Source organism: Ascaphus truei, chromosome 7 (assembly GCF_040206685.1).
Source record: "Ascaphus truei isolate aAscTru1 chromosome 7, aAscTru1.hap1, whole genome shotgun sequence".
NCBI lineage: Eukaryota > Metazoa > Chordata > Amphibia > Anura > Ascaphidae > Ascaphus > Ascaphus truei.
In genome coordinates this window covers 115,478,018-115,498,436 of record NC_134489.1, presented here as the reverse complement: position 1 = coordinate 115,498,436, position 20,419 = coordinate 115,478,018, and the positions used below count along the sequence as shown (strand labels likewise).

At 48.3% G+C, this 20,419-nt stretch overlaps 1 protein-coding gene across 1 annotated transcript in view; it reads left to right on the top strand.

Annotated features, from left to right (window-relative positions):
* The window catches only part of DPP10 (dipeptidyl peptidase like 10), a 511,573-nt gene that overhangs the window by 246,645 nt on the left and 244,509 nt on the right, over nucleotides 1-20,419 (top strand). The window contains exons 4-5 of the mRNA XM_075610081.1: nucleotides 11,237-11,331; nucleotides 18,515-18,589. Of these exons, the coding sequence (XP_075466196.1) occupies nucleotides 11,237-11,331; nucleotides 18,515-18,589 (170 nt within the window). The remainder of the gene's footprint in view (nucleotides 1-11,236; nucleotides 11,332-18,514; nucleotides 18,590-20,419) is intronic.

The following is a 20,419-nucleotide window of genomic DNA, read 5'->3' as shown; positions in this document are numbered from 1 at the left end:
TGGAGAAGTACAGATCCTGTCGCCGTTACTCTGGGTTGTGGATAAGTGCAGATCCGGTCGCTGTTACTCTGGGTTGTGGAGAAGTACAGATCCTGTCGCTGTTACTCTGGGTTGTGGAGAAGTACAGATCCTGTCGCCGTTACTCTGGGGTGTGGAGAAGTACAGATCCAGTCGCCGTTACTCTGGGTTGTGGAGAAGTACAGATCCTGTCGCTGTTACTCTGGGTTGTGGAGAAGTACAGATCCAGTCGCTGTTACTCTGGGTTGTGGAGAAGTACAGATCCTGTCGCTGTTACTCTGGGTTGTGGAGAAGTACAGATCCAGTCGCTGTTACTCTGGGTTGTGGAGAAGTACAGATCCTGTCGCTGTTACTCTGGGTTGTGGAGAAGTACAGATCCTGTCGCTGTTACTCTGGGTTGTGGAGAAGTACAGATCCGGTCGCTGTTACTCTGGATTGTGGAGAAGTACAGATCCTGTCGCCGTTACTCTGGGTTGTGGAGAAGTACAGATCCAGTCGCTGTTACTCTGGGTTGTGGAGAAGTACAGATCCTGTCGCTGTTACTCTGGGTTGTGGAGAAGTACAGATCCTGTCGCCGTTACTCTGGGTTGTGGAGAAGTACAGATCCTGTCGCTGTTACTCTGGGTTGTGGAGAAGTACAGATCCTGTCGCTGTTACTCTGGGTTGTGGAGAAGTACAGATCCTGTCGCCGTTACTCTGGGTTGTGGAGAAGTACAGATCCTGTCGCTGTTACTCTGGGTTGTGGAGAAGTACAGATCCTGTCGCTGTTACTCTGGGTTGTGGAGAAGTACAGATCCTGTCGCTGTTACTCTGGGTTGTGGAGAAGTACAGATCCTGTCGCTGTTACTCTGGGTTGTGGAGAAGTACAGATCCTGTCGCTGTTACTCTGGGTTGTGGAGAAGTACAGATCCAGTCGCTGTTACTCTGGGTTGTGGAGAAGTACAGATCCTGTCGCTGTTACTCTGGGTTGTGGAGAAGTACAGATCCAGTCGCTGTTACTCTGGGTTGTGGAGAAGTACAGATCCTGTCGCTGTTACTCTGGGTTGTGGAGAAGTACAGATCCTGTCGCTGTTACTCTGGGTTGTGGAGAAGTACAGATCCGGTCGCTGTTACTCTGGATTGTGGAGAAGTACAGATCCTGTCGCCGTTACTCTGGGTTGTGGAGAAGTACAGATCCTGTCGCTGTTACTCTGGGTTGTGGAGAAGTACAGATCCAGTCGCTGTTACTCTGGGTTGTGGAGAAGTACAGATCCTGTCGCTGTTACTCTGGGTTGTGGAGAAGTACGGATCCAGTCGCTGTTACTCTGGGTTGTGGAGAAGTACAGATCCTGTCGCTGTTACTCTGGGTTATGGAGATGTATAGATCCTGTCGCCGTTACTCTGGGTTGTGGAGAAGTACGGATCCAGTCGCTGTTACTCTGGGTTGTGGAGAAGTACAGATCCAGTCGCTGTTACTCTGGGTTGTGGAGAAGTACAGATCCTGTCGATGTTACTCTGGGTTGTGGAGAAGTATGGATCCTGTCGCTGTTACTCTGGATTGTGGAGAAGTACAGATCCAGTCGCTGTTACTCTGGGTTGTGGAGAAGTACAGATCCTGTCGATGTTACTCTGGGTTGTGGAGAAGTATGGATCCTGTCGCTGTTACTCTGGGTTGTGGAGAAGTACAGATCCTGTCGCTGTTACTCTGGGTTGTCGAGAAGTACAGATCCTGTCGCTGTTACTCTGGGTTGTGGAGAAATACAGATCCTGTCGCTGTTACTCTGGGTTGTGGAGAAGTACAGATCCTGTCGCTGTTACTCTGGGTTGTCGAGAAGTGCAGATCCTGTCGCTATTACTCTGGGTTCTGGAGAAGTACGGATCCTGTCGCTGTTACTCTGGGTTCTGGAGAAGTACGGATCCTGTCGCTGTTACTCTGGGTTGTGGAGAAGTGCAGATCCTGTCGCCGTTACTCTGGGTTGTGGAGAAATACAGATCCTGTCGCTGTTACTCTGGGTTGTGGAGAAGTACAGATCCTGTCGCTGTTACTCTGGGTTGTCGAGAAGTACAGATCCTGTCGCTGTTACTCTGGGTTGTGGAGAAGTACAGATCCTGTCGCTGTTACTCTGGGTTGTGGAGAAATACAGATCCTGTCGCTGTTACTCTGGGTTGTGGAGAAGTACAGATCCAGTCGCCGTTACTCTGGGTTGTGGAGAAGTACAGATCCTGTCGCTGTTACTCTGGGTTGTGGAGAAGTACAGATCCAGTCGCTGTTACTCTGGGTTGTGGAGAAGTACAGATCCAGTCGCTGTTACTCTGGGTTGTGGAGAAGTACAGGTCCTGTCGCTGTTACTCTGGGTTATGGAGATGTATAGATCCTGTCGCCGTTACTCTGGGTTGTGGAGAAGTACAGATCCGGTCGCTGTTACTCTGGGTTGTGGAGAAGTACGGATCCAGTCGCTGTTACTCTGGGTTGTGGAGAAGTACAGATCCTGTCGCTGTTACTCTGGGTTGTGGAGAAGTACAGATCCTGTCGATGTTACTCTGGGTTGTGGAGAAGTACAGATCCGGTCGCTTTTACTCTGTGCTGTGGAGAAGTACAGATCCAGTCGCCGTTACTCTGGGGTGTGGAGAAGTACAGATCCGGTCGCTGTTACTCTGGGTTGTGGAGAAGTACAGATCCGGTCGCTGTTACTCTGGGTTGTGGAGAAGTACAGGTCCTGTCGCTGTTACTCTGGGTTGTGGAGAAGTACAGATCCAGTCGCCGTTACTCTGGGGTATGGAGAAGTATAGATCCAGTCGCTGTTACTCTGGGTTGTGGAGAAGTACAGATCCAGTCGCTGTTACTCTGGGTTCTGGAGAAGTACGGATCCTGTCGCTGTTACTCTGTGTTGTGGATAAGTACAAATCCGGTCGCTGTTACTCTGGGTTGTGGAGAAGTACAGATCCTGTCGCTGTTACTCTGGGTTGTGGAGAAGTACGGATCCTGTCGCCGTTACTCTGGGTTGTGGAGAAGTGCAGATCCTGTCGCTGTTACTCTGGGGTGTGGAGAAGTGCAGATCCGGTCGCTGTTACTCTGGGTTGTGGAGAAGTACAGATCCTGTCGCTGTTACTCTGGGTTGTGGAGAAGTGCAGATCCTGTCGCTATTACTCTGGGTTCTGGAGAAGTACGGATCCTGTCGCTGTTACTCTGGGTTCTGGAGAAGTACGGATCCTGTCGCTGTTACTCTGTGTTGTGGATAAGTACAAATCCGGCCGCCGTTACTCTGGGTTGTGGAGAAGTACAGATCCTGTCGCCGTTACTCTGGGTTGTGGAGAAGTACAGATCCTGTCGCCGTTACTCTGGGTTGTGGAGAAGTACAGATCCTGTCGCCGTTACTCTGGGTTGTGGAGAAGTACAGATCCAGTCGCCGTTACTCTGGGTTGTGGAGAAGTACAGATCCTGTCGCCGTTACTCTGGGTTGTGGAGAAGTACAGATCCTGTCGCCGTTACTCTGGGGTGTGGAGAAGTACAGATCCTGTCGCTGTTACTCTGGGTTGTGGAGAAGTACAGATCCGGTCGCTGTTACTCTGGGTTGTGGAGAAGTACAGATCCTGTCGCCGTTACTCTGGGTTGTGGAGAAGTACAGATCCTGTCGCCGTTACTCTGGGGTGTGGAGAAGTACAGATCCGGTCGCTGTTACTCTGGGTTGTGGAGAAGTACAGATCCTGTCGCCGTTACTCTGGGTTGTGGAGAAGTACAGATCCTGTCGCCGTTACTCTGGGGTGTGGAGAAGTACATATCCAGTCGCCGTTACTCTGGGTTGTGGAGAAGTACAGATCCAGTCGCCGTTACTCTGGGTTGTGGAGAAGTACAGATCCTGTCGCCGTTACTCTGGGTTGTGGAGAAGTACAGATCCTGTCGCCGTTACTCTGGGTTGTGGAGAAGTACAGATCCGGTCGCTGTTACTCTGGGTTGTGGAGAAGTACAGATCCAGTCGCTGTTACTCTGGGTTGTGGAGAAGTACAGATCCTGTCGATGTTACTCTGGGTTGTGGAGAAGTACAGATCCTGTCGCCGTTACTCTGGGTTGTGGAGAAGTACAGATCCAGTTACCGTTACTCTGGGTTGTGGAGAAGTACAGATCCTGTCGCCGTTACTCTGGGTTGTGGAGAAGTACAGATCCTGTCGCCATTACTCTGGGGTGTGGAGAAGTACAGATCCTGTCGCTGTTACTCTGGGTTGTGGAGAAGTACAGATCCGGTCGCTGTTACTCTGGGTTGTGGAGAAGTACAGATCCTGTCGCCGTTACTCTGGGTTGTGGAGAAGTACAGATCCTGTCGCCGTTACTCTGGGGTGTGGAGAAGTACAGATCCGGTCGCTGTTACTCTGGGTTGTGGAGAAGTACAGATCCTGTCGCCGTTACTCTGGGTTGTGGAGAAGTACAGATCCTGTCGCCGTTACTCTGGGGTGTGGAGAAGTACATATCCAGTCGCCGTTACTCTGGGTTGTGGAGAAGTACAGATCCAGTCGCCGTTACTCTGGGTTGTGGAGAAGTACAGATCCTGTCGCCGTTACTCTGGGTTGTGGAGAAGTACAGATCCTGTCGCCGTTACTCTGGGTTGTGGAGAAGTACAGATCCGGTCGCTGTTACTCTGGGTTGTGGAGAAGTACAGATCCAGTCGCTGTTACTCTGGGTTGTGGAGAAGTACAGATCCTGTCGATGTTACTCTGGGTTGTGGAGAAGTATGGATCCTGTCGCTGTTACTCTGGATTGTGGAGAAGTACAGATCCAGTCGCTGTTACTCTGGGTTGTGGAGAAGTACAGATCCTGTCGATGTTACTCTGGGTTGTGGAGAAGTATGGATCCTGTCGCTGTTACTCTGGGTTGTGGAGAAGTACAGATCCTGTCGCTGTTACTCTGGGTTGTCGAGAAGTACAGATCCTGTCGCTGTTACTCTGGGTTGTGGAGAAATACAGATCCTGTCGCTGTTACTCTGGGTTGTGGAGAAGTACAGATCCTGTCGCTGTTACTCTGGGTTGTCGAGAAGTGCAGATCCTGTCGCTATTACTCTGGGTTCTGGAGAAGTACGGATCCTGTCGCTGTTACTCTGGGTTCTGGAGGAGTACGGATCCTGTCGCTGTTACTCTGGGTTGTGGAGAAGTGCAGATCCTGTCGCCGTTACTCTGGGTTGTGGAGAAATACAGATCCTGTCGCTGTTACTCTGGGTTGTGGAGAAGTACAGATCCTGTCGCTGTTACTCTGGGTTGTCGAGAAGTACAGATCCTGTCGCTGTTACTCTGGGTTGTGGAGAAGTACAGATCCTGTCGCTGTTACTCTGGGTTGTGGAGAAATACAGATCCTGTCGCTGTTACTCTGGGTTGTGGAGAAGTACAGATCCAGTCGCCGTTACTCTGGGTTGTGGAGAAGTACAGATCCTGTCGCTGTTACTCTGGGTTGTGGAGAAGTACAGATCCAGTCGCTGTTACTCTGGGTTGTGGAGAAGTACAGATCCAGTCGCTGTTACTCTGGGTTGTGGAGAAGTACAGGTCCTGTCGCTGTTACTCTGGGTTATGGAGATGTATAGATCCTGTCGCCGTTACTCTGGGTTGTGGAGAAGTACAGATCCGGTCGCTGTTACTCTGGGTTGTGGAGAAGTACGGATCCAGTCGCTGTTACTCTGGGTTGTGGAGAAGTACAGATCCTGTCGCTGTTACTCTGGGTTGTGGAGAAGTACAGATCCTGCGATGTTACTCTGGGTTGTGGAGAAGTACAGATCCGGTCGCTTTTACTCTGTGCTGTGGAGAAGTACAGATCCAGTCGCCGTTACTCTGGGGTGTGGAGAAGTACAGATCCGGTCGCTGTTACTCTGGGTTGTGGATAAGTACAGATCCGGTCGCTGTTACTCTGGGTTGTGGAGAAGTACAGGTCCTGTCGCTGTTACTCTGGGTTGTGGAGAAGTACAGATCCAGTCGCCGTTACTCTGGGGTGTGGAGAAGTATAGATCCGGTCGCTGTTACTCTGGGTTGTGGAGAAGTACAGATCCAGTCGCTGTTACTCTGGGTTCTGGAGAAGTACGGATCCTGTCGCTGTTACTCTGTGTTGTGGATAAGTACAAATCCGGTCGCTGTTACTCTGGGTTGTGGAGAAGTACAGATCCTGTCGCTGTTACTCTGGGTTGTGGAGAAGTACGGATCCTGTCGCCGTTACTCTGGGTTGTGGAGAAGTGCAGATCCTGTCGCTGTTACTCTGGGGTGTGGAGAAGTGCAGATCCGGTCGCTGTTACTCTGGGTTCTGGAGAAGTACGGATCCTGTCGCTGTTACTCTGGGTTCTGGAGAAGTACGGATCCTGTCGCTGTTACTCTGTGTTGTGGATAAGTACAAATCCGGCCGCCGTTACTCTGGGTTGTGGAGAAGTACAGATCCTGTCGCCGTTACTCTGGGTTGTGGAGAAGTACAGATCCTGTCGCCGTTACTCTGGGTTGTGGAGAAGTACAGATCCTGTCGCCGTTACTCTGGGTTGTGGAGAAGTACAGATCCAGTCGCCGTGACTCTGGGTTGTGGAGAAGTACAGATCCTGTCGCCGTTACTCTGGGTTGTGGAGAAGTACAGATCCTGTCGCCGTTACTCTGGGGTGTGGAGAAGTACAGATCCTGTCGCTGTTACTCTGGGTTGTGGAGAAGTACAGATCCGGTCGCTGTTACTCTGGGTTGTGGAGAAGTACAGATCCTGTCGCCGTTACGCAGGGGTTGTGGAGAAGTACAGATCCTGTCGCCGTTACTCTGGGGTGTGGAGAAGTACAGATCCGGTCGCTGTTACTCTGGGTTGTGGAGAAGTACAGATCCTGTCGCCGTTACTCTGGGTTGTGGAGAAGTACAGATCCTGTCGCCGTTACTCTGGGGTGTGGAGAAGTACATATCCAGTCGCCGTTACTCTGGGTTGTGGAGAAGTACAGATCCAGTCGCCGTTACTCTGGGTTGTGGAGAAGTACAGATCCTGTCGCCGTTACTCTGGGTTGTGGAGAAGTACAGATCCTGTCGCCGTTACTCTGGGTTGTGGAGAAGTACAGATCCGGTCGCTGTTACTCTGGGTTGTGGAGAAGTACAGATCCAGTCGCCGTTACTCTGGGGTGTGGAGAAGTATAGATCCGGTCGCTGTTACTCTGTGTTGTGGAGGAGTACAGATCCGGTCGCTGTTACTCTGGGTTGTGGAGAAGTACAGATCCTGTCGCCGTTACTCTGGGTTGTGGAGAAGTGCAGATCCGGTCGCTGTTACTCTGGGTTGTGGAGAAGTACAGATCCAGTCGCCGTTACTCTGGGTTGTGGAGAAGTACAGATCCTGTCGCTGTTACTCTGGGTTGTGGAGAAGTACAGATCCAGTCGCCGTTACTCTGGGTTGTGGAGAAGTACAGATCCGGTCGCTGTTACTCTGGGTTGTGGAGAAGTACAGATCCGGTCGCTGGTACTCTGGGTTCTGGAGAAGTACGGATCCTGTCGCTGTTACTCGGGGTTCTGGAGAAGTACGGATCCTGTCGCTGTTACTCTGGGTTGTGGAGAAGTACAGATCCTGTCGCCGTTACTCTGGGGTGTGGAGAAGTACAGATCCAGTCGCCGTTACTCTGGGTTGTGGAGAAGTACAGATCCAGTCGCCGTTACTCTGGGTTGTGGAGAAGTACAGATCCTGTTGCTGTTACTCTGGGTTCTGGAGAAGTACGGATCCTGTCGCTGTTACTCTGGGTTCTGGAGAAGTACGGATCCTGTCGCTGTTACTCTGGGTTGTGGAGAAGTACAGATCCTGTCGCCGTTACTCTGGGTTGTGGAGAAGTACAGATCCTGTCGCCGTTACTCTGGGTTGTGGATAAGTATAGATCCTGTCGCTGTTACTCTGGGTTGTGGAGAAGTACAGATCCAGTCGCCGTTACTCTGGGGTGTGGAGAAGTATAGATCCGGTCGCTGTTACTCTGTGTTGTGGAGAAGTACAGATCCGGTCGCTGTTACTCTGGGTTGTGGAGAAGTACAGATCCTGTCGCCGTTACTCTGGGTTGTGGAGAAGTGCAGATCCGGTCGCTGTTACTCTGGGTTGTGGAGAAGTACAGATCCAGTCGCCGTTACTCTGGGTTGTGGAGAAGTACAGATCCTGTCGCTGTTACTCTGGGTTGTGGAGAAGTACAGATCCAGTCGCTGTTACTCTGCGTTGTGGAGAAGTACAGATCCTGTCGCCGTTACTCTGGGTTGTGGAGAAGTACAGATCCTGTCGCCGTTACTCTGTGTTGTGGAGAAGTACAGATCCGGTCGCTGTTACTCTGGGTTGTGGAGAAGTACAGATCCTGTCGCCGTTACTCTGGGTTGTGGAGAAGTACAGATCCAGTCGCCGTTACTCTGGGGTGTGGAGAAGTATAGATCCGGTCGCTGTTACTCTGTGTTGTGGAGAAGTACAGATCCGGTCGCTGTTACTCTGGGTTGTGGAGAAGTACAGATCCTGTCGCCGTTACTCTGGGTTGTGGAGAAGTGCATATCCGGTCGCTGTTACTCTGGGTTGTGGAGAAGTACAGATCCAGTCGCTGTTACTCTGGGTTGTGGAGAAGTACAGATCCAGTCGCTGTTACTCTGGGTTGTGGAGAAGTACAGATCCTGTCGCTGTTACTCTGGGTTGTGGAGAAGTACAGATCCTGTCGCTGTTACTCTGGGTTGTGGAGAAGTGCAGATCCTGTTGCTGTTACTCTGGGTTCTGGAGAAGTACGGATCCTGTCGCCGTTACTCTGGGTTCTGGAGAAGTACGGATCCTGTCGCTGTTACTCTGTGTTGTGGATAAGTACAAATCCGGCCGCCGTTACTCTGGGTTGTGGAGAAGTACAGATCCTGTCGCCGTTACTCTGGGTTGTGGAGAAGTACAGATCCTGTCGCCGTTACTCTGGGTTGTGGAAAAGTACAGATCCTGTCGCCGTTACTCTGGGTTGTGAAGAAGTACAGATCCAGTCGCCGTTACTCTGGGTTGTGGAGAAGTACAGATCCGGTCGCCGTTACTCAGTGTTGTGGATAAGTATAGATCCTGTCACTGTTAATCTGGGTTGTAGATAAGTATAGATCCTGTCGCCGTTACTCTGGGTTGTGGATAAGTATAGATCCTGTCGCCGTTACTCTGGGTTGTGGATAAGTATAGATCCTGTCACTGTTACTCTGGGTTGTGGAGGAGTGCAGATCCTGTCGCTGTTACTCTGGGTTGTGGAGAAGTACAGATCCTGTCGCCGTTACTCTGGATTGTGGAGAAGTACAGATCCTGTCGCTGTTACTCTGGGTTGTGGATAAGTGCAGATCCGGTCGCTGTTACTCTGGGGTGTGGAGAAGTACAGATCCGGTCGCCGTTACTCTGGGTTGTGGATAAGTGCAGATCCGGTCGCTGTTACTCTGGGGTGTGGAGAAGTACAGATCCTGTCGCCGTTACTCTGGGTTGTGGATAAGTGCAGATCCAGTCGCCGTTACTCTGGGTTGTGGAGATGTACAGACCCAGTCGCCGTTTCTCTGGGTTGTGGAGAAGTACAGATCCTGTCGCTGTTACTCTGGGTTGTAGAGAAGTACAGATCCAGTCGCTGTTACTCTGGGTTGTGGAGAAGTGCACATCCTGTCGCTGTTACTCTGGGTTGTGGAGAAGTACAGATCCAGTCGCTGTTACTATGGGTTGTGGAGAAGTGCAGATCCTGTCGCCGTTACTCTGGGGTGTGGAGAAGTGCAGATCCAGTTGCCGTTATTCTGGGTTGTGGAGAAGAACAGATCCTGTCGCTGTTACTCTGGGTTGTGGAGAAGTACGGATCCTGTCGCTGTTACTCTGGGTTGTGGAGAAATGCAGATCCTGTCGCCGTTACTCTGGGTTGTGGAGAAGTACAGATCATGTCGCTGTTACTCTGGGTTGTGGAGAAGTACGGATCCAGTCGCTGTTACTCTGGGTTTTGGAGAAGTGCAGATCCTGTCGCTGTTACTCTGGGTTGTGGAGAAGTACGGATCCTGTCGCTGTTACTCTGGGTTGTGGAGATGTACGGATCCTGTCGCTGTTACTCTGGGTTGTGGAGAAGTACGGATCCTGTCGCTGTTACTCTGGGTTGTGGAGAAGTGCAGATCCGATCGCTGTTACTCTGGGTTGTGGAGAAGTGCAGATCCTGTCGCCGTTACTCTGGGTTGTGGAGAAGTGCAGATCCTGTCGCCGTTACTCTGGGTTGTGGAGAAGTACAGATCCTGTCACTGTTACTCTGGGTTGTGGAGAAGTACGGATCTTGTCACTGTTACTCTGGGTTGTGGAGAAGTACGGATCCTGTCGCTGTTACTCTGGGTTGTGGAGAAGTGCAGATCCTGTCGCTGTTACTCTGGGTTGTGGAGAAGTACAGATCCTGTCGCCGTTACTCTGGGTTGTGGAGAAGTACGGATCCTGTCGCTGTTACTCTGGGTTGTGGAGAAGTACAGATCCTGTCGCTGGTACTCTGGGTTGTGGAGAAGTACAGATCCTGTCACTGTTACTCTGGGTTGTGGAGAAGTACGGATCCTGTCGCTGTTACTCTGGGTTGTGGAGAAGTACAGATCCGGTCGCTGGTACTCTGGGTTGTGGAGAAGTGCAGATCCTATCGCTGTTACTCTGGGTTGTGGAGAAGTATGGATCCTGTCGCTGTTACTCTGGGTTGTGGAGAAGTACAGATCCGGTCGCTGTTACTCTGGGTTGTGCAGAAGTACAGATCCGGTCGCTGTTACTCTGGGTTGTGGAGAAGTACAGATTTCTCTTTATAGATGTACTTTGCACATAAGTACTTCCGAACATATGTTTGCGCTTCGCAGGTCATTAAAACTAGATCTGTAACACTGATAGAAATGTCATATTTATTTGTATCCGCTTTTTATACCTGGGGCAGATATGGCACAGATAGTTTTTAGGTTTTTTTCTTCAATTCAACCAGTACATGTTGTCATTAATAAATTATATTTGCACTTTGAAATCTGTGAGCACAAATCCTTCACTGAGAGTTCTTAGCCTAAAATACCTTTGGCACAGAGATAAATGGGCCAGTTCTGCTTGTTACTGCTAAGCCATCAGATACAGCCACTTACTAAATGGCTTATATGCTATCCTGCCCCACAGTGACTTGCCCAGGATAACAATGAGCTGGCATTGGCTATTCCACGTCACAGATCAGTGTTGGTGCCCACAGGGCTCCTCCTGGGAAACACGCTCTTTTCCGGCGCTCTCACTCACAGTTGATCATCTTTTTCTGCTTCCTTTTAGATGACGAGGTTGTGTATAAGAACCGGGATGGACACGTCATCAAACTCAACGTGGAGACCAATGAGACCGTCATTCTGCTGGAAAATGCTACTTTTGTAAGTGATTTTCTGTGTATGAAGTTGTGTGATTTCTGTTCTCTTTCCAGGAGCTCATGATAAACCGCCGTTAGTATAAACTCGCACAACCCTATCGTGCGATTTCACCTAGGCCAGATTTCTAGCGTCAGACGAAATCACACAGTACTAATAAATGCAGCCGCCAAATAACAAATCGCACAATTTGAGCATTTTTGTCGCAATTGCGTTAAGGACAAGCGCTACATCTGTAATAACATTGCAGTGTATACTGGTTCATGTTTCTAAATGTGTGAGTCCGTTCAGGTACTGATCTTGTCCTCTCTTTCTACCATAAACATTAATTCCATCTCCACGGCCTCTGTGAAGAAGGTTTGTACTTCATGCTGTGTGTCAGTGACGTTGTGTGTTTCCTGAGCTCTGTGTGTGGTCACTAATAATAAACACTAAGCAAGCCTTGAAATGAGATTGTACTGTAAGACCAACTGCATGGTAGTGTCCATCACCGGCCAAGATCCCACAGAAATAACATGATCACGCGACGAATGCACATGTGTGAATCCTACAAACGTGACATGGTTCATGTTTCACCTTTTAAAACTTTGCATAGGCAGTGTAACTAACCCCACACTGAGGAGACCCATTAAGGTCGAAACAGCTGTCTGTGGGTGAGTTTACAGGCTATGCATCTTAACCCTGGCTGTGCTTAAAGCTGTGACCATGCAGCAAGCTTAAGCCTATAGGGAAACATGTTTAAAATGTTTTTGAAGCAAAAAGTGGCACTGTGTGCTCATTTGCATGTCTTTTCCCAGAATCCCTTGCTGCAGTGGAAGTGCTGTGTGCTGGGTGATAATGGTGAAAGGTGGGGTTGCAGACCTGCCTAAGACATGCAGATGAGCATACAGTTATATTTCCATTTGCTGTGTGTGTGTGTGTGTGTGGTGTATGTGTGTGTGTGTGTGTGTGGTGTGTGTGTGTGTGTGTGTGTGTGTGTGTGTGTGTGTGTGTGTGTGTGTGTGTGTGTGTGTGTGTGTGTGTGTGTGTGTGTGTGTGTGTGTGTGTGTGTGTGTGTGTGTGTGTATTCGCTGTGGTGCAATAGGAATAATAAGTAGATATAATACAGAAATAAAAAAGAAATCCCTTTTGAATGTACTCGCAGTATGATATGATGATTTATAATCTTAAACTTTTTAATAGTAATATTACAAATGATTATAGGAAGATTGGTAGTAATAAATCTATGGCTAATCTTAATAAGCAACAAACTAGTCATAAACACATAGAATCAGATGAGAAAATAACAATGTACATAGTTGCTGACCCTTGTTATATTGTATGTATATGCACTACTTCAGTGAAACGCAGGAGCACGCCATCAGTGAAACGCAGGAGCACTCCGTCAGTGAAACGCAGGAGCACTCCGTCAGTGAAACGCAGGAGCACTCCGTCAATGAAACGCAGGAGCACTCCTTCAGTCAAACGCAGGAGCACTCCTTCAGTCAAACGCAGGAGCACTCCTTCAGTGAAACGCAGGAGCACTCTTTCAGTGAAACGCAGGAGCACTCCGTCAGTGAAACGCAGGAGCACTCCGTCAGTGAAACGCAGGAGCACTCCGTCAGTGAAACGCAGGAGCACTCCGTCAGTGAAACGCAGGAGCACTCCGTCAGTGAAACGCAGGAGCACTCCTTGGAGTATTAGGCTTTATAGAACCAGTCACAAAGAGGAGGTGCTTTTAGGTGCTAATATCCCTTGGAAATGGGGATGTGACAGGGAATAAAATATAATAATAATAAAATAATACTAGCAGGGCAGCCAGGAAAACACTCGTATGAACAACACCAGAAACACAACAAGGACCAGATACAAACCAGCACCTGTATAGATAATGTCCAATGAGTCCCAAATAGAGTCCAAATAAGAGGTTAGAAGATTCCAAAGGGTCCAATCAGGGAAAGATCTCCAATAAGGGGGTCCGTGGCATATGGACAAAGACAAAAATGAAAATCATAGTGTAACCTGTATCAGTTAAAAACAAACAAGCAACAAAAAAACATACACTTAACACTAAAGCTGAAAATAAAATAACTATTTATTAAAACAAAGGAGCCTGCTGCAGCGGGTCATCAAGGGGTTAAAACCCAAAATCCTACTTACAGGAGGACCGGAACAAATGAGCGTGGGATCGCCAAGCAGGAACAGGTGTCAGGAGCAGAGAGTGTCCTTTGTGAGCTCTCAGATGCGTGTTGTCACTGGTGTATGTCGTGTACTCTCTCCGACCTCAGGAAGTTCCAAGATGGATGCAGAGGGGGGGAGACACACAGAGCTACACGCATCGATCACAGCTTCTCTTGCGATGACGTCTTATCCTGCTGGGTAGATCCAAAACGCTGCACACAGCCAGCTTTCTCCAAGGCGCCGTGACCTTTGACCCTACGTGTTTCGTGACTAACGTCACTTCCTCAGGGATTCCCTGGCGCGCGGCGAGTGCACTCATCCAGCCTCCCCTCTGACACACGCCCCAGTCTCCGCCCCCGTCCCGGTGACGGAAATGACCGGCGTGGGAGTGACGTGCACTGGACACCACGCCACCCTCTGACCTCAGTGACGCGTGCGGGTCAGCGCGCCCTCGGCCCTGCCTCTGTTCCTGATCTGGCTGCATCATAGGGCACACCTATGTGCACCAGCAGCCTATAGGATTCGGTTTCCTGGTTCAGCCCTGGCTCTTCATTGGAGGATCTCCCTTCATATACCCTCTTGCTCCAGACTCTCATTGCTGAGCATAGTCTTGTGTTATGCCGTGCCTTGCCACATCCTGTTCCTGCATTTCCTGCCTTGCCTTGTTTGCCTTGCCTGTTGATCCTGCCACTGCCTGACCCTGCTACAGGGTGGGTATAGTGCATCCGAGATGGGTGGTTAGGTTAGGGTAGTGGGGGATGGTGGGTTAACCCCTTAATTACTATAGCCGTTATTAACTGCTAAGGTGATTAAGGGGCCACGGGCCATTAGATTGTATTTTTTATGTATTGTTTCTGGCATCGGAGGACATGGCCCTGCAGTAAGCTGACGAGGATGCCCCTCGTGTTGGCAGGGTTAAGTAGAACGGTTTTTAATTACTTTATTTATGCTAGCTGGCTAATGTTTTGTTTAATAATGGGCAAATAATCTATTATCCATATCTGGATAATAGTTATTTTGCACATTACTGTACTGGATGTGTTTGGTGGGTGGGGGATGTGTATTTATTGAAATGTATTCCATGGTTTTGTTTTTTTAAATGCAAGAATGGTACTGCAGGCAAGTGGGGAGCCACGGGGACCACCCGAGGACCCCTGGATGCCCACATGAACCACCGGAGGACCCCCGGATCCCTGCAGAGACCACCCAAGGGCCCACAGACACCTATGGGAACCACCTGAGCGCCCCAGGCACCCGTGGGATCCACACGGGGAGCCCCAGACACCTGTGGGGACAACCCAGGGACACCCAGACACCTGCAGGGACCACCCGTGGACCCCGTTGGGGTTTACGGACACCCACAGAGACCACTTGGAGGCCCACAGAACCTAGCGGGGACCACGTAAGGGCCCCTAGACATCCATGGGAACCCCCCGTGGTGCCCTGTGGGGCCTGCGGACTCCCATGGGGACCACGCGGGACCCCTGCCGGCCTGTGGTATTAATCCTGTGTCTAAAATAATTAAATAATGGTTTTATGTGGGGACACAGGGGGTGGGTTGTGTATTGGTTTTAACTACATATTTTAATTAAAATTTTCTTACTAGTGTTGATGAGCAACGGGTCTCCGGAGCAGAACCTTGTTGACTTGAGGTCCAGGGACCCCTGCTTCCCGAGATGCCGGTATATGCTACGCATGTAAATGGCCCACGTCACGTGACCGGGACATTGAGATATCGGCACCCCATCCCCGGACCTGAAATCACCGCGGTTCTGCTCCGGAGACCCCCTGCTCACGTACACTAGTAATAAAATTTAAAAAAATTTTTTTTTACATTTCCAGCAAGATTGGCGCAGGGAGAGGCGGCTCTCACTCTCTGCAGCAGAATCAACTCGCCAGGTATGCCCTTTTCGGAGGGCAGATCATCTCGTTCCCGGCTACTCGCCATCGCCATTTTTGCAAATGTTGCTATCTCTGGTATCCGAGCCTTTCTGCATACCGTGATAGCAACGCTGTAAAAAATGGCGATTTAAATTTGATGGCGATTTTTTTTATGACTGTTTATACTCTGCCATAGGCACCCTAGTCGCTTATTACATGAACATAGGTAGGTGAGTCGCGTATGTCCCAGAAAGGCATCCAAAGAGTGTTCTCTGTAACGTTATCAGACACTACCGGGGCCTTAGTCAGGAAGCCAGACCCTAATCATTATTATTGATGAGGTTCTACATGTTGGGAGGGACCCAGGGTTCTGTATAGGCAGCCAACGAGTTGTTTTCGTTCAAAGTAAAGCTGTATGTACTGAGTTCACAGGAATGTTATTATGCGTATCAACTGTGATCATTTCTGTGTGCAATGTTCTTCTGTTATGTTCCAGGATACACATCTAGAGGATGGTACCCGCAAATTTAGGCCCAAGTGGGGTAGTTGGGATTGCACTAGAGGGAGGATGTAGCAATGCCACCTATGGCTACTAACCTGCCCTACTCCTGGCTGTAAGCCCCGGTAAGGGCAGGCCTGCCAGTAGACAACATGGGGTTTCCCCCCTCCTTGGTGCTGCTCTTGAGTGACAGTGGGAGGCAGTGACATCAGGCCTGAGCGTGTCCAATCATGGGACAGACGTGGTGCCCTCTTCCTAGCTGTACTTAAGGGCAGTGCCACCCCAAATTAGTTGTCTCTTCCCAATTGAGAGAAGCAGGGATCACACAGGATTGCCTGGAGCTTGGCCTACCCTGTCTTCCTCTTGGGGGAGATTGAGTGATACCCTTAACCCCTGGCCTGCTAGATGGCCAGGGAAGAGCTAGGACTGCTGCAGGTGCCCTTGGCCTGTAGTGTAAGTCAAGGGACCATCCTCCAGTTGACCATCCCATAGCCTGCGGGCAGAGACCTGCCTTGTTCCTGTACTGTACAGACCAAGAGAATAAACTTTTACCTGTTATACTCCCGCCTAGTGTGTGATCTTACTGGGGGGAGAGGTGATAGTTCTACTGGTAGAGATCATCTTCACCTATCTGGAGCCTACAGCAGACAGAGGCGCGGCACTGCTAGAGAACCATGTGGGTAATGTACCCCAGAAACCTGATCCTGTGTCCCCACTACCATCAGCGGACAGCTCAGTCCTCCTGTTACCAGCAGGTATCATGCACCACACGTCCGGTAATGGCCAAATTTCCCTCCGGGTGGGGGGAACACCGTTACATAAGCTTTATTAAAAGATTGTTTGAGAGTGAATTTTTATTCTTTTGTATTGTATGTCTTTATTTATATAGCGCCATTAATGTACATAGTGCTTCACAGTAGTAATATATGTGACAATCATATAAATAACAAATAATATAAATAATACATAAAGGGGAGAAGTGCTTCAGACATAAAAGTAACATTTACGAAGAGCTTACAATCTAATGTGTTGGTAGGAAGAACGTACAGAGGCAGTAGGAGGGTGTTCTGGTAAGTGTGTCTGCAAGGGGCCAAGGTTAATGTATGAGTTGTTAATTATCAGCCATGGAGCTACTCATATGCTTCCTTAAGCAAGTGTGTTTTGAGGTGGGTCTTAAATGTGGATAGAGACTATTCCTATATAATACACTATAAGAACTTCTTGTTCTTTGCACTTCTGTTTCTACAGAACCTGGGAGGTCCACAGGCCTGTGGAGACATGAAGTGTCAACAAACAGTTTTAACCCAGTGTACATATGCATTCAATATAAACCAGAACATAACATACAAACCCATCGGACAAAGGTGGGCCTTGAGTTAGGTGGTCAACTAGGCCCAGTGGAGGAAGGGGCCAACTTCCTTCTTGTGGTTTTCCTTCCCAGCTGACTGAAAGAGCCCAACTGGTCCTCTGGCCCACACCCCCCATGTATGGCCCCGCTCCCTGCTCAACAACTTTTTCCCGCATCACCATTCATGCCAATGTCCTCCACTGAACTACTCGACCTACATCCCGATCAACACCCCACTACCCTTTCCACAATTTCAGCCTATATCTCCATCTCCTATACAGTATCGACACAGCTTATTCTAACAAAAGCCGCACGGCAGGATGCGTGCTGTGAGCGTGGAGACACGGCCTGTCCGCGCGTCACTGTGACGTCACTGTCACGTGCGCACCCGGCTTCCCCAGCTTCTCCGGCTTCCCCGACTCCCCTGAAGGTTTGAAGTGAGGTAAGCAGGGGTGCGGGGAAGCAGAGGGGCACAGCAGGAGCAGCTAGGGGGTCGGGAAGGGGCATAAAAATGCGCGCGGAGTGGAGGGGGTGCACAGAGGGGATGCGGCTGGCGCGCTGTCTATTCTCAGCGCGAGCCGGAGTAAGTCCCGGTCAACCGGCGGCTTTTGTTAGAATAAGCTGTGTCGATACTGTATCTCCATCCACGTCCCACTACCCTCTCCACAACTGCGGCCTGTACTGCATCCACGTTCCCCACTAAACATCTTCAGCCTGCACTCTATCTACGTTCCCCACTAAACATCTTCAGCCTGCCCCCATTGCATGTCACATGATGGCAAAGCTACATCTGGAGACAGGGAATTTGCATTGTTAGAATTCCAGAATGTTAGAAATTAACCCTGTAAGTGCGTGAAGGAATTATATTCATCTTCACTTGTTATTTTTGTAAATAAATTCCAGTATTTTCTTTCACTTTCTTGCAATGTATGGAAGGAGTAACGAGAAACAGAACGTTCTATGTATCAAGCACACTCTATTTATACTCTACATTGCAGGGGAGAGATTAAGTAACTCCTTCTCCATGTTCAGACAGCCCACGGCGCCCACTGTGGCAAGTGTGGAATTAACATTTCATTAAATAAATACTGTTGGTGGAAATCAAATATAAAAAATATTTCAAATAAATAAAATCATAAAATGTGATAAAAAACGATTGCCGTTTTGGTAATTAACCCCTGACATATAGAAGTTAAGGTGCATATTACATTTTAATTTTGCTTCCGTAATCATTTTACGATTTAGATTTTTATTCTTTAGGTAAAACCCACCTGACAAACTTTCCATGTTTTTATCTTTAGGTAACGTTCAAAGCACTGAGACATTCTGTTTCACCGGATCTGCGATACGTTCTCATGGCCTATGATGTCAAGCAGGTAAATTATTTCATTATATGGGGTTGTACCTATTAATCACTGTGCAGAAAAAACTGGTACAAATACCAGTTTTGTCATTGAAAATAAAGCTGTGGGATTTTTAGCACGTTAAATCATGAAGTCATTAATTATGACACCAGTTCTGGGAATGCTCAGATACAGTAGGCCGACCATGATCTTTACACTACAAGAGGGGCATCTTGTGTCTCTTAGTGTTGAAGCATCAAGTGTTTTTGTGTCTGTTTTTACCTCTGCAAATTGTATTTGTGTCGCTCTCCACCATTTTGTTATCTGTGCTTGACTGTTCTTGTCCTTGATACACAAATACTTACTGTATCGTTGGTATATAAGGATGGGCATGATCATGAGTCTGAACTTCACGGATTTGAGTGTTTGACTCAAACTCTGAATCGACCTTGGGAAGGAATTTCTCTCTCAGCAAAATATGAGCCCAAGAAAGGCTCAATCTCAGATTATTTTCTTGTTCCTTTCATTGGTCAGAATTTGGGGAAGAAAAAAAACACAAACATTTGAAAAATCAAAGTTAAAAAAAGTCAAACTACATTTCTATTTTCTTTTTCAATTTTTCCATAAATATTTTACAATCCAAAACCAAAACAAAGTTGAGTTTTGGCAAAACCATCAGATGAAATTGTTTTAATACTAAAACACAATTGAAAGTTCATGCCCACTGCAAGCGTAAAAAAAACTGCCCCAACTAACAGAAGAACATCTGAAACAGTAGTACAGACGGACGGATTGCGATGAGATTCTGATGGATGGGATTCTGACAGGATGGGGGAAAATGTAGAGACTGTGTGGATTGAAATTTACCAAACAGGTAAATGTACCAAAAATGTTGGTAGTTATCAGCAATAAACCACCAAATATCTGTGAGGTTGAGGAAGATAATATTATGAAAAAAGCCAAATTAGGAAAAAAACAAGAATACTAGAGTAGGCAAAGTTTTTATTATCAGAACAGCGACAGGGAACACATTTATGGGTGTGCTGTAACAGGGGACTTGTCCCTGTTCAAAAATGTGCCTCTAATCCAGCAGTGTGGTGGTTAACTGCTGGTAGTCAATTAACCAACACCACCTGGCTGATTAGAGGTTGGTTAGAAAAGCCTTCCTTTGAGACAGGAAGAGAGATTCCTGAGTCTCACAATTGGGGGGACTGACCAGAGGAACGGCTGTCTTGAGCTGCAGAAGGATTGGACTGTATGCTGATAGCAAGACAAGGGGACCAGACCTCAAAACCTGGACAGACATTGCTTTAGCACACAAAGGTGCTTACCCAAGAGAGCAGAGAGGACTTCCCCTACAGCTTCAGGAGACAGATAAGACTTTCTTTTGGAACTGTAATCTATCTATCTATCTATAGATAGATAGATAGATAGATAGATAGATAGATAGATAGATAGATAGATAGATAGATAGATAACATATATATATATATATATATATATATATATATATATATATATATATATATGTTTATATTGTGGGGCTGATAAATAGCTTAGCTAACCAACGCAGTCAGAGAGGGCTGAGCTACATGTGTAGATAGTCTCCAAAGCGGAGATAGGTTTTTGTCTGGCTTATTTTCATGTGTTTTGCTGTGTAAAAGCGACAGGCGCAATAAAGCCTAATTTTAATTTCACCTTAAAAACAGTCTCCATTGCGTACCTCTGAACACGTCTCTTACATGTGCTTAAAGACAATTAGATGACCCAAATATTTTGAGGAACCTACTGTATAATCTAGGAAATGACCTAGTAATATCACACAAAATCTTAACAAATACACTATTCCTGTCAAGGAACATT